General features: G+C 38.9%; 1 protein-coding gene across 1 annotated transcript in view; it reads right to left on the bottom strand.

The window, feature by feature from the left end:
* The window catches only part of cdh22 (cadherin 22), a gene marked incomplete at both ends in the record, with an annotated part of 79,054 nt that overhangs the window by 53,455 nt on the left and 10,447 nt on the right, over window positions 1-15,152 (bottom strand). Inside the window, one exon of the mRNA XM_080494929.1 lies at window positions 14,192-14,486. Coding sequence (XP_080351055.1) covers window positions 14,192-14,486 — 295 coding nt within the window. The remainder of the gene's footprint in view (window positions 1-14,191; window positions 14,487-15,152) is intronic.

The following is a 15,152-nucleotide window of genomic DNA, read 5'->3' on the forward strand; positions in this document are numbered from 1 at the left end:
AGGAAAAAACAAAACTACATACTTCTTGCATTTTTTGGGGGAGCTAAAAATACATTCTCTTACAGGAAGGAGAAGATGAAATAGGAGACATTCTTAGGCACCAAAGGCCCTCAAGGACGAGGAGTCAGTCTTTGTCCCCATCTCTCTGGCCGGTGCTATGGGTAATTACTGACAGCTGGTGTTGTCCACTAAAGGTCACCACTGTAGCCTTTCTCAGAGCCCTGTCATGCTACTGTCCAGCTACATAATGACCGTATGCTAATGATGCTAATTAGTGAGAAGTGTCAGAGCACTGTTTGTTTCCTGTCAACCAATGGAGCCCCTGAGTGGGGGTGGTGGGGAAAGTGGATTATCATTAAAGTCACCCAGCCATTAAATCAGATGCTCAGATCACTATTCTGCTGGTGTCATCTGTAACACTCCTTTGTTCTCACTGTATGCCAATAGGAGCAGTTTGCATATAGTTATCACACATGTGAGGGAACTTCATCCCACCATGTCTGGAAGGCCATAGCAACAAATTGTGCAGTTTTGTACCGACATACACGTTATTGTAACAAAAAAAGAAAAGAAAAAAGAAGCGCATGTGAAGAAGAATAAACATGAACAGATTCAGCAAGCTGGCAATTCGCAGGATTTAATTTTTTTTTCTTTAGTTCCGCTGTCAACTTTGTATGCTCCACAGGTAAATTTGGATATATTTCAGTCCCATGTGAATTCAAAGTACAGCATACTAACGAGAATAGAGTGAGCTTTCAATTCATATTCTGACTGGTATCAAGCAATTTACCTGTTGCGAATATCCAAAAGTACACACCAGTCTGCTCCTCGGATGATCAAGATATGCTGGTTTCCAGTCGGGGGATGAATAACATAGTCTTCTTATCATATTGAAAACATAAATGTCCTCAGAGGCCAGGATGGTTTGTTTATTTCTTTCTTTCTTTTTTTTATTATTACTGGGAACAGGCAGGGGTTTGTTAATTCGTCCGACCAAGTTGGTCCAACTGCTGTAGGTCCAACAAAGCCATTTCCATCCTTGGGATTACCCCCTTATCTTAATTCTCCCCAGGTGACAATCAGTTTGACTCTCAGCTGTTTCTGGATACCGGCGGGCAGGACTGTCAGATGGTTTGGAAGAACTATATAAATGCAAATGCTTCTTTATTGTGTTTATATTAAAAAGTGAAGCCGTGACTCTGGCACGTGGGTTCTTATTAAGGCACTGGCTTGCATCAGTAGTTTCAGTGTTGGAAGTCATTACTTACAGTACATCTTGGCGTGGTTGGCTTCTCTTAAGCAGAATCGACTGTTGATGGACTAGTGGGAATACAATAGAAATTGAGTTTTGCAGATGGATATGTAATGCATATAGCAGTATCAGAATAAGTATGTCTAATGGAGAGAAGCGCCAGATATTCATTATCTAAAGAGTTGTTTTTCTCCCACCAATAAAAACCTCAATCACAAATTGCTCTCAGATGAGACAGAATGCACTGTTGCAATAACAATTTTAATTACCAAAATATGCAGGTCTCTCCTCGTGGGCACATTTGTTTGCTTTGACTTTGTTGGGTTGTATTACAAAACTTTCTATATTGTGGTCTTTCACATATTTGTGCAATTACACCAACACAGATGAAATTGAATGAAACATTTAATTATTCCCTGTGCTATTACTTTATTTTTTTTTTCCATCTTAAACGGTAACTCAGCATTTAAAGAGGCTTGGTTTATTATCTCATTCAGGCATTGGTATTCATAAGCCAGCCATCACTGCTGAATGCTTCTACAATTGCAAAAGAGCTGAAAGCTCGAGGTTACACCGAGCATGTCACGAGAGCAAAGGTCCATCGAATTACACAATCATTTTCAAGAAAAGCACATTCAAACATTGTTATTTGCCACTTGTCTGCCAACCTGGGTATCAAAGTATATGTTGTGGTTTTAGAGCCTGTGCTTTTATGAAGTTTGCATCCTGCAGACATTTACATTAAAGATCAAATGTTACTCTGGGAAGCTTGAAAGTGCAATGGACCATTCATGAAGGCAACAGCAATTAGAGGAGTAGACAGAGTTCTAACACCTCACTGCAGTGGACAATGAAGAGGGTGCAGTCTTGTTTTTCCATTTAATCCTCAAGCAGGCTGTGAAAGTAATTGAGGTGGAATGGCAGCCATTTGTTACACATTATTTGCCATATTTCTTTTAATTGTTAATATTTCCATAATACTAATGTTTTCTTCTTTGAAGTACTTAAAATCCCACGGGGTATGTAGGATTACTGGCTAATTAAGTAAAGTAAATAAGGTGACAGTTATATTAATTATTGTGCTAGCAGTAATAGCAATTATTTCTCTCTTTCTATTCAACTGTTTTCAACTGGAACACACTGTGCTCCTCAGACATGGTGTTGGTGGGAAGAATTTAAAAAAAGCAACAGTTATTAGTTCCCCCGAAAGAGAGAAAAAAAAAAGTTACAGTCTATGTTCAGAGTGGCATTTAGGCAGTGAACAATATCTCTGGAAATACATGATGAATAATATCCGTATGAAAACTAACCCTGGGACCACATCTGGTGAAATTGAGTAAAGGGGAGGGTTGTTTCTGGGGCGTGGAGGATTGGGAGGAGGGTGGGTGACGGTAGCGATGTAGTTAGATTTATGCATGAGTTTGGTTTAATGGTATCAACACAGGCTGTCGGAATGGCTTCCCACACCATTTCAGCACTCTGGGAGAGATGGTTCAATTACTGTGAGGGGAGCTGGAGGAGTGTGCCACGTGTGAGACACTAGACTGACAGCTATTTAAGAGGCAGCCTCGTAAAAGAGATTTGTGCCTATCTCAGCTGGTGCTGTACTGGTGCGAGCTTCAGTGAAGGGGTCTAACGGCTGCAGCATTGAGCCTCTTTCTAGCTCCGACCCGCCTTAATCTGTAGGACTGAGTGCTCCCTGCCCGCATTATGGATCATTTAGTAAAGCCATAAAAGCTGAGGTGTTTTCACATGAAAAGTTATTTCTTCACTACTTCTACTGTGATTCATTCCTCTCTCATCCACATAAATGCCCCAAGAGAAAGGCGGAGAGAGAGTGAGGCAGAGAGAGACCAGGGAGAGAGAATGAAGTATAAAGGGAAGAAAAATCTGCCATGTCATAAAAGCCAATGGCCTGCTTACATTGATCCTCTTCCAGATCTCAACAAGGATTTAAAGATATTTTTCATTTGTCATGATAGCGGCTGTAAATCTAACCTTTGTTAGCCTTTTAATAGATAGGATCATTATTTGTGTTGTAGACAATGTTGTAGACCAGTGTGGCATGTCAATTGGAAATCTTAATTGGTCATGAACTGTAAATGTGTTTCTGGATATAATAATAATAATAATAATAATAATAATAATAATAATAATAATAATAATAATGATACATCATCATCATCATCATCATCATTAATAATAAAAGAAAAAAACTGAAGTCACAGGACAAGAATCAACTATATGTTGAACAAATAAACTATATAAACTACATAAACTATCTATAGATTAATAAATAAATAAAAGGTTGCACTGTGGTGTAGTGTTACTTATTCTTGCCTCACAGCAAGAATATCAACATACAAGTCTGGGCTCAAGGCCATTCCACATGGATTTTGCCACAGTCAAAATGTGTTTGAGGTTAATTTGGAACTCTTAAATTCCCGTATATGTTTCTGTGTGTGGTATTGTCTCTGTCTGTACATGTGCCTTGACACCCTGCCTTCATCTTTAGTAAGCTGGGATAAGCTCCAACAGCCATTGACTCCAAGTTGGATAAAGTGATAGAGAAGAAACGTCAGTGATTCTATTCCAATTAGATTTTATTAGGGTGGCTGTGGCTTAGTTGTTATTGCAGGTTGGCTTCTAATTGAACATTTGTGTGTTCAATACCCCATCTCACCCTGTCCATATGTCAAAGTGTCATTGAGCAAGACATTGAACAGCAAGTTGCTTGGTTCCAATGGTTCTCTTGCATTGCAGCCGTCAGCACTGGAATATGTATGTGATTGTGTGAATTTGACAGATCATTTTAAAGCATGTTGAGACTGCTCAAAATGTGCAATATAATTTGAAGATCTTAGGACACCATATTCCATGCTAATTAATTTCTTTTCACCATATAAATTAACAGAGAACGGCATAATTGCCTTTATCGGGTGCGCACTGGAATGTTGACACATTTACCCCATTTAGAATTTTAATTGAAAAGCAAACCCTCTCCCAGAGGTCGGAGACTGGAGGGGGATGCAGAAGTGATGTTGTGAGTAAGATATATTATCATATCACATCAGAGCTACAGTCTGTATTCTGTCGTCTCACACTGTAAAAGATATAGACACATTCACGTCGCCTTGACGACCGTTGTTGGCGTCTCGTCTTCAGATGCATCTGAATCTGTGCTGTAGTTGCTCTGTTGATCATCAAGATATGGCTCAAATCTGTACGGCCTGACCTCCACTGCTCCCGCCAACACCCTATCATACTGTTCTTCTTTAAAAAAGACGCAACTTCATAATTGCTGGCCAAGTGAAAAAAGATGTGGAAATTTTCCACGGTGCAAAAAGCACTAGATCACCCACAGTAAGTTTTGTGGACTTCCCCGTGTTTACACGCCTCAAAACGCAACTCAGGTTCTCTTTCTCTGGGATAATACATTTGTGTTAATAAACGCCTGTTAGCTGACTTGAACGATTCTTGGTGATTATTGTGTATTTATTGCTGACATTTGCTGGTTTGTAACAGTCGGCACTCGGATCTCACAACTTCCCTTTTATTTAAGATTGTTATATTTTTACACAGACATATTAACAAATTTAAATAAACCTTTTTCCAAATGAGACTGACATTTTGTATGATCCATTTCCAGATTCTCTGATGCTGCCCCTTTTATGATTAATGAATAAATAATGAATTTATTAAAATTTATATTTTTTCATTAATACATTATTTTTGATAATGTATTAACTTTAAGTAATTAATCAATTACTTTAGTTTAATGAGTAAATGACAGCTTACTTCCATTAATAATTTCCATTTTTCATAGAATTACTTCCAGTGAATTATTACTTTCAGTAATCTATTACCTACAGTAATTTCATACTAATAACCAACCATTAATCCTAAAATTCGCCTTTTTGTTCGTCCATCACTGTTTTGATCTTCGCTGTGTGCACCTGTTACTCCTGCGACTCCACAGCCAAGATGGAGAAATCTCATTTGGCAGCAATTGAAAATCACAAGTTAAATTTCACAAATGTTTCGGAGTTGTTTACTAGCGGATGACGGTATTATGACAAAAACATTTTATTATGAAAATACTTTTATTTTTTATTACCTTGTGTCTGCAGACCTGGTATCAGCATAATTTTAGGTCTATGGAGACTAAATTAAGTGTCTAAACCTGCTTAGTAACGTTTGTGAAGAAAAACTAAAAGGTTTAATCAATTCCCCAATCAAGATCTTTCGTCCTTTTGTTGTCAATTACATCATTCATAGCATTTCACAAACTGCATTAGTCCTCTTTTCCTGGCCTTCCAAATTCCTATGAAAGCACTGATTCAGTGCATCACATGACCAAACACACGCAAATTTGCTAGGATGCAAATTCACTGTATGCATGCCAACATTACTTATAATTCAGCTTGCACCTTTCTATAACATTAGCCAGACTGCGCGCACACACACACACACGCACGCACGCACGCACGCACGCACGCACGCACGCCAGAATCCATTATGTCAAGCTCCGCGGTTGAGCGCATAATGGTTGATGTTACTGGTCATATACATAAAGGTGATTGGCGGAAAGTATTGATTGTAACTCGCCACCGCCTTGTCGCATCCTCCTCTGCTGTGATCCCGCAGCTCAAAATGTCTCATCCATTGTGAGTACAGGAGGCTCAGGCGTTCCTAATGGTGACTGCAGCAATTTGCAGCCTCCTGGGCAACCTCTCTGGACCAGAGTAACAGGAAGGGTGATTATTATTTTAATCCCCCTGTGGAGTTCTTGCATTACATACAAAACAAGTGGAGGGTTTATCTCTTCCACTAACTCGGAAACTAATAAAAACAAGAAAGATGAAGGTCAAGAGGTCAAGACAAAAAGAAGATGAAAGGCTTCATGAATGAAAGATACATTTACAGCTTTTGTGTCAGTTCTTTGGGTTAATCTTTCATTCATTCTTGAGCTGCGATAAATAATTGTCAGCATGTGTATGTGTGTGTGTGTGTGTGGGGGGGGGGGGGGAATTCAACATTAAATGATTTGCTTTTCCCTTCTCGCTTCTTAAAATGCAGTGGAAATTATCTGATAATTCATCCTGTATTTGATGAGATTTCCAGGTTTTGCATCAAGTCAAAATGTTTTGTTGGTTTTCCACATCCCACCTCTTCCTTCACACATATGGCGCTTTGTCGGGTGTCTCCTCAGCAGGAACAGCAATGCTGATTTTGGATATTGATGATTGAAGATTTTAAGCATACTAATCACCAACCACAACAAAGCTTCCTCTATTTATTATTGTGACATCAGCATGATGCAAGCCTTTCCATTGTGTGTGTGTGTCTGTATGTGCAAACCTAGCTTCATTGCTTTATTTCTGTGCATCGCAATAGGCAGGGCATTGACCCTCAAGAAGTCACTTAATAACTATATCCCACAATGTTTCTACGTCACTCTCTGGGCTTTTGCTCTTTTTAGTCTGAACACCTCACTTCAGGCTATTCATGGCACACATATGTGAACAAATCTATCTATATGGATGGACAACCACATTTTATTTCTGTTATGAATTTCGCAATGGTTATGGTGTTCACGGAATCTGTCTGCTTGATGGTTGAACTCAAAAAGCTTCTTTTAGAATTAATTCTTGGACGAATCACAAGCAACAAGAGCTCGACTTAAATTCTCATTAAAATGTGCTGGGACAATTACAAAGACAACATGTCTTGTAGTATAGAGAAATGGAAGGGAGACTAAGCCAGTGGCAGATAAAAATGCAGGGCATTATCTTATATTCTTTATTGAATGGCTTTTGTTTTGTCAATTTCCACGGCCTGGCCTTCAATATTCGATGGTGTCATTGATAGAGTGGGATAAATGTCAGTTTAAGGCCGCTATTATAGTATTTAAATTCCTCTTTATATTTGGTCATTCTACATTCCATCAGTTTGTGTCATTTGAAGACAAAAGCCTATAATAGTGGTCAGCTTAATGTCTGTTATCAGACGGCTGTTCGCCTGACGTTTGTTCTTTGAAGGCTGCGACTTGTCAGTCAGTGTTACCTGAGGTTGGAGGCTATGGCACAGGTGTCATGTCGTGCCACATCTATGCCACTCAGAGGTCCTTAGGTTCTTTCTAATGGAACCACATCAATCACCTGATAACCTACGTGGAAAGCACCCTGTTGAGATCTCACCACTACGAACAACCCCTCCTGGCCACATTTCCATTCAGCCTTTCAGTGAAAGGGAAATATGGCTGTTCCAGTGACTAAATTGTTTCATGCCCAACAAACTGAGCTAATGTGTCATTCGGCTCACAACAGGAGTTAAAAACAGAGCAGCAGATGTCCTAGAAAGCATGTTGTAACACGGTGTAATAGTCACTTCAAATTGGAGAAGGCCTGTCTTTACAACTCCAATATTAGTTGGGCGTGTGGAGCATAACCACAGGCTTGAAATGCCAATGCCAATAACGTCTCTGAAGTACACTGGATCTTGAAGTTATTGTTTACTGCTTAACTGTGGGAGAAACAACACTATACTAAATATATGGAGTCCTCATCATATACCGGGTTGGCATTACTTAGCCTTTGGGTTGTTAAAACATTTTCTTTTGGGCACAGCTCATCAAAGCTACATAAATATTTAAATCTTACAGTGGCTGGGGAACCCAAAGTAAGAGACGGATATGATTTAAATATTAATGATGAGGCCTTCCAAAACATACATATTAGTCCAGCACACTATTCTATATCAGTTAATATATGAGCAAAGGATTATATAGAAAGATAAATATTTAGATGGAAATCTTATCTATTACTGCTGTGAGACACAATCTGCCTGAGGAAAAAAAAAAAAAAGGCTTAAAATAGTACCACAGATGGGTCATCTAATATATTTCTGTTTACACCCAATTACACACATTGGACTAAATGTAGAGTCTCATCAACTGACATTTCTCTAAACATTAAATCTGTCCAACAATAACTCTATTATGCTAATTTATTTGTTATCCTTTCATGAAAAATAGGCCTGAAGAAATAACTATTTCAAGTCAAATCCCACATGCCCTGCATATAAACTGTAACAAATTACAATGTGAAAATCAAAGATAAATCAAAGCAATAACTAATAACTAAGAAAAATACAATTGATAGATTGATAAATATGGATGCACGCATTATGCTTGGCCATCTGCGAACCCCTCTCACTGTAGGCCAAAGGAGCACAGATTCTCAGCCACAAAGATAATGTAACCATTGTCTTAAGGTAACCACTTATAAATAGTGCAGGAAATAGGTAAGACATTACATACAATACAATGATATGAATGCCAATTAATTATTTGAGACAAATTGAACTTATTTAACCAACACTACCATACGATTTATGAGACTAAACTCACTCTACCCCTCCCCCCCCCCAAAAAAGGCAGAATTAAAAAAAATATATATATATTTTTTTTGATTATGGCAAACTCACATTAATTTGTGATACAATGGTTGGTTTACATGTGTAAAAGTCTGTCATATGGCAAAAATCAACGTGCGAACAAGAGTGTGACTTCTCACACAGCTCGAAAAAGCCTTTAGCCCATTAAGAAACTGCTTCAGCATGGTCTATTACAGTGGTTCCCAAACTTTTTTGACCAGTGTACCCCTTGAGCTGGTTTCCATGTGAAAAGTACCCCCTCTCTCGTGTGTGATTATTCGCCTTAATGTGTACTTATATTTAACCCTTTGTCTTTCTATCTATCCAACTGCTCATTTAAATAAAACAATTATTGTGAGTGTAAAAACATACCTTTTAATGAGACACTTGCGCTTGCTTGTCTTTCATAAGTCTTTCATAATTCCTTTTTTCACTGGGCTCCCCTGTGCCTGCGTCCGAGGCGACGGTAGCAGTAGCGGTAGCTGGACGTTTACTCCTGCCTAGCCATGCATCCATGTTTACAGTCGGTATGCAGCTAGAGTTAGCTAGCTTCGCGAATCGTGCGCGCCCGCAGCAAGAACGTGAACCTTTTTTTTTTTTTTTTTTTTTTTTTTTTTAAAGTGCGCCACTTTATAGTCTTTTCATATTATGTGCATAGTGTTACAATCACTGTGGACGAACTGCTACTCATGGAAAATAAACGTATGGCCTTACTAAAATTCATGATATAATACAATATAATATAGTATAATTTTTTTTTGTGTGTGTGTGGATACTGTAGGCTAATTTATAATCTTTCTGCGTACCCCCTGCAATACCCTCGCGTACCCCTAGGGGTCCGCGTACCCCCGGTTGGGAATCACTGGTCTATTACACCCAATGAAAGCTTAACACTGCAGTGTTTGTAAGCCCTATGTTATATACAAAATCTTGAATTTGTTGGTGAAAGGAATTTGCTTTTCTTGTGTGTTGGGATGGGGACATTAGTGTAATGCATCGTTTCTTTTTTACATATATCATACATACCAAAGTAACTTTCTACATGATATTTTTCTCCAACAAGTTTCAAATGTTATCCAGCCCGCACTCTTTGTTTTGTGACTTAACCTTTTATGTAACAAGTACTGTTGCTGGGAAGTTCAGAATGGTATGTAGGTCTTTGTTGCAAATATGAATTCAATGTACTTAATAGTAGAGGGAATGGGTGTTTTAAATGGACAGACCTGTACCTCTAACATTACCACGCAAATGGACATGAGGCAACATTAGCGTTTAACATTGGGGGTAATTTACATCAATAATGGATACATTTTTAATTCAGAAAAAAAAGAGGAGAGTGAGCCATGAAGAGAAAGATGACCTGTTGTATTGTAAGTGAGCATCCATTAATCAAATGGACCTGTAATGGACAGGTTTACAATGCAACTATATCATGACACAGGTGAAAACTGCTAAAATGAGCCATCTAAAGTTGCAATATGCTGTGTGCTTGCATATGGACACAACATGAAACTGAGGACCACAAGGCTGAAACAAAATTTTCAGTTTGAACAGTTCAGTATGAAATGCGACCTGCTCCTCAAACCATCCCGAGGAAGAACATACAGCCCAATTTGATCCACATAATTACTGTAAAAGTCAATAAATGTATGACAGCATAACTCAAAAAGGGTTTTATTATTTTGAGAAGAGGAATGTCATTCCCCTGCAATTACAGGCATGGGCTAATAGCAGTGGGCAATTACTTTAGTGTGAGTTTGCATCTCAAAGGCAACTGTTCATTACTTCGGATCCTTGTACTGTCATGTAGAAATGCAGCAGAAAAGATAATGAATTTACCGTTGTTAGTACTTAACACCACCAACAGGAAGGAGGTAAACAGATAGCAGATGGAGGATTCAGTGCTTCACCATCGAAATAAAAAATATGCATATTTTTTCATTTTTTACGTTAGAGAGACAAATTTGTTTGTCTAACAGTACAGCAGCAAAAACTATCCACTGTTTCAACGTGCAGATGAACGCATGCTCTGGGAGTGAGGAATTTGATCGGACAGGTGGCCAAGTTTAAAATGCAAACGGCTGCCGGGAGGACAAATTCTCAGATGGCCTTGTTCAAGTTCGAACCAAAGACCTTCCAACTATGTGCACAAGGTGCTTGACAATGACTCGCTGCCATGCCAAATAATGTAAAGTGTGGTTGGAGAAGAGAAGAAAACTGGGTGGAGGTTAAAACAAATTACTGAGGGGACTTAATTGATGCATAATATTAATTAAATCTACCTGCAAGGTATCTTTTTTTTTTTCTACATATCAGTGTTAATTAAGATATGCAGGTTAAAAATACACTCTTATTGATGAGACGGTAAACTATCGTTTATCATTAAAGCTCCCGCCTTGAAAAAATACCGACCACTGTTTTCTAAGTTTATGACAAATAAAGTACACACTGCATGCTTTATCTTTAAATTTGTATTCGGTAAAGTAAAACTTAAAAGCATGCTGTGATTAATACCAGTGAGGATGATGGGCCATTTTGTAGTCTGCGTCATATTTCTTGTTTGATTGTCCTCCAACTAAACATTGTATTAAATCCATCTTTCACCGTCTTTATCATCACGAGTCCGAGGAAGGAGCAAGTGTTAGGCAGAGCACCACCGTGCTCCCTCTTCTGTCCCAACGTAAAGACATGCATGCATTTCAAAGCAACATTCAGTCACCCATACACTACAAATTTGATTTAGGACTGCAATTTCATTAGCCACACATTTTTCACAGGACAACACCAGAGCTCTGACTGACATACTCCATCACCAAGTTTGCCAATCCGGTTATTTACCCCCCATCTCCACCTTCACCAAACACACAATTCACAAAGGCACTATTTTTCTTTTTAAATGTGCTGAAAAAGCAGAGCGACAGACTGGGAAACAGGAGGCTTCGGTGAAAGGAGGACGGAGGGGATTTAGGCTGTAAGGGACTGACAGAGATAGGCACTGGAAGACATGACAGGAGTGATAAGTAAAGATGAATATGCCTCAGGCAGAAGACCACTGATTACTTTCTTACTATTATGGCCTCACGTGTTTTAAGGCGATTTTCCCGTATGGGCGGCCGTAAAACAGCACAGTGAGAACATCACTGGTGTGTCTAATGCTCGCAACCTGTTTCTATCACAGCATAAAACGCGCTTCACATCTCAAGAGCTTTGTCCAAATTACGGTATATAAAAAAGTGCTGATTCAAAATAGGTCCCTGGTATATCCCGTCTTACAGGAAAAAAAAAAGAGAAGAAGACTAAATTAAGTATACAGCAGATGTCAGCGTGCTTTAAAAAAAAAAAAAAAAAACTTCCTTAGTCATCATTTCAAAAATCATCTGACAATGCAATTCACAGAGGAGCTAAGGAAGGAAATAGTGGAGCTTCTCACAGCTGGGATGAACTAAAATACATATCAGAGGGTGTTGACACAACTCAAGGGACACCGTGAGAGGAGGAACACAATCACAAAAAAAAAATGTTTTTAGTAATCAGCGTTATGCTTAATTAAATGTGTTTGCAGACAAGAGAAGGTAAAACTTCAGTTTGTTATGACATGACGTTAATTTAACACTCCATGTATCTTCTGTACTACTTCCTAGGATCAGGGGTGGGGACTGGAGCTGGTGATGGTTAAAGGCTGATCAATAAACAATCGGGACAAAATAATAAGTGGAGAAAAAATGAAACCACATAAACTCACATTCTCACTAATTGACACCAAATAACCTCAAATGCATGGTTTTGAAGAACCAGGAGTACATGCAAACTTTATGCAAAAAAGGTCTTGGGATCACCTTTCTATAAGGAAGAGTGTTTCACACTATCCCACCCTGCAGCCCCAGCATACGCAACACTGCATTGACGTCAGTTGTAATTATGGTGAATGCCACAAATTGTGGCAAAACAACTCAGTTAGATATAATGATAAAAAATGCTTAATTGCAGATGATGAGCATACTCCTTTAATAAATTTGCAAATTGTTGACAATGATAAAGTGACATTGTGCTGTGATTGAGCTAATTACAGAGCAATTCTTTAAATGAGCGAGTATTTGTATGTATTTTTTTAATCTTTTAAATCGTAATAAATAAATAAATAAATAAATAAATACATTAGCCAATGTTAAAACAGGAGACGAGCTAAAAGGAAAGAAACAGGACCATGGCAGAAGAATCCTCGACTAAGCGGTGGATTATCTCATTAGAGGTAGTGCTCTACAATGATGTTTAAAACATGAACTGCACACTCATTCTGTGTGTAATTTGACTAAGGCTCGACAGGGTCGAACAAGGGGTAGCAGCCAAGGTGGGGGGGGGTCATGATCATTAAGATTACATTAACTAACATTAACTAAGCATGGCTTCCATGACTCTATCTCTTTTTCTTGAGGAGATAATAGCCCTCGTGCTTCCTGAGGTTTGGTATCATATCCGAAAACGTTGCATTTTTTTTTTTATCCTCTTTATCTCCCTCCTGTTTTCGCTACCTATCTTTCTGCCTCTCAGTTGCACATGCACACACATGCATGCACGCACACACGCACCCCTCATTCAGTTTTAGAGAGCACTGTTGGCAGAACTGCCCATGGTTTGGATCATGCTGAGGAAGCAGGAATTAATTCCAATCAGGCTTGAACAGGGAAGAGCCATTCCATTTTGCACCACTCCTGGAGTCACTCAAACAAGAAGCACCCCCACCTCGGCTGCATAGGCATGAGCACACACACACACAAGCGCGTGCACGCTCACACAGACGATGTTGCAGTATTGTGATAGCACTTGGCAGCCAAACAGAATTTTGTTTATTAAACATCAGCTGTGTCATTGACATTAATACCATGCTAATGAAGCCTCTGACACCCTCATTCACCTGTCTTTTCTGTTTCACAGGGAATTTTAAGCAGCCTTGGGGTGCTGCTTATACCATTCTTCACAATAAAAACATGTTTGTCAAGATTAAATGCACCATGGTGTCACTGTCAAAGGCCTAGCTGGATATGTGGCGTACCCTCACTATTATCTACTCTCCTGAAGCGCTTCTGTGGTTCCTCTTCCCCCTTATTCCCCCTGTATCATTTGTCTCAAAACAGTATGTCAGCACACAGCCACAAAACTCATATGAGAGTAATACAATTTGTTTTACTTGCCTTTCTTCATATGCCTGCGCTGTGTCCTTTATATCCCATCTCATTCCAACCAACAAGCTGTAGCTGTGCCACTATTCTACTTCCTACGATGCACGACGAATGTCCATTTCCGATGTGAGGCAGGTTTTTAGCACATTGATTTTCTTGGCACATTTTTAGCTTCCCTTGAGCTCTCAGTAAAGCACCATCCCATACATCCTATTTATGCATCATGAAAATAGTAAAATAAAGGGTATTTTCGCACAGTACACAGGTACCTTTGGGCCCAACTGAGTTTGAAAACCTAAAACAGCAATTCAGATGGTCCACTTACCTATGGGTGACAGCTCCGCCACGCTGCCAATGTAGGGACCTTCCAAGAACTTTGGCTCGCTGTCGTTGATGTCCTGGACCTTGATGACAAACTCTGACTCTGGTTCCAGAGGGTCATTGGAGAGACGGTCCCGGGCCTGAGCCCTGAGTGTGTAAAAGGCCTTTTCCTCTCGATCCAGCCGCTCCGTGGCATGAATGTCTCCTGTAAGCTCGTCTATGAGGAAAATGGAACCCGCCCCTTCCCCGGAGATTGTGTACTTGATGTTGCCTTCACCTTCATCAGAATCTGTATGGATCTGGAAATATATGGGGAAAACAAGTCACATTTGAACAAGTTAAATTTGGTTTAAATTTATAAAACAGGATTGTCATACTGCTTTTTTTCTTCTGGAGTGAAACAATAGTAACTTTTCTTTTTTTAATTATTACTCATCTAGAATAAAGGTATGAAGATCATATTATTCAACATAGAAAAACTAAACAAAGAGAGTGTCACAATTGATAATTCCTCATTGATCAACAATGTGTTTGCGCTATCAATTATCAATTATTATTAAGAGACCTCAATCATAAAAGGATTAATTTAAACAACATACATAGAACTACTCTTGCAACACAGAAAACTTATCTCATGAATTCCTTGGCACCAACAATTGTATGTATTCAAATTGTATGTGTTGTATGAAACAATTACATGCTCTCCATCTGTGATACTTGTAAAAGGATACATTTTCTTTAAACCTGAATCCTTTGAAACAAGCAACTTTCTTATGTGGTATCATTGCTGCCAAAAAATATGCTGGCAGTATGATGGAAACTTCAAGTCAACTCAACTTCAACTTCAACTCAACTTCTTTATTCCTCTGCATTGATCAGTGATGGTAAAGTTGAGGTATTTATTATTTATTTTTCACTTCACACACATTTGGAGGTGATTTCCTATTTAGTTTCACGTCATTGTT

This window comes from Blennius ocellaris, assembly GCF_963422515.1.
Source record: "Blennius ocellaris genome assembly, chromosome: 4".
NCBI classification, from domain to species: Eukaryota; Metazoa; Chordata; class Actinopteri; order Blenniiformes; family Blenniidae; genus Blennius; species Blennius ocellaris.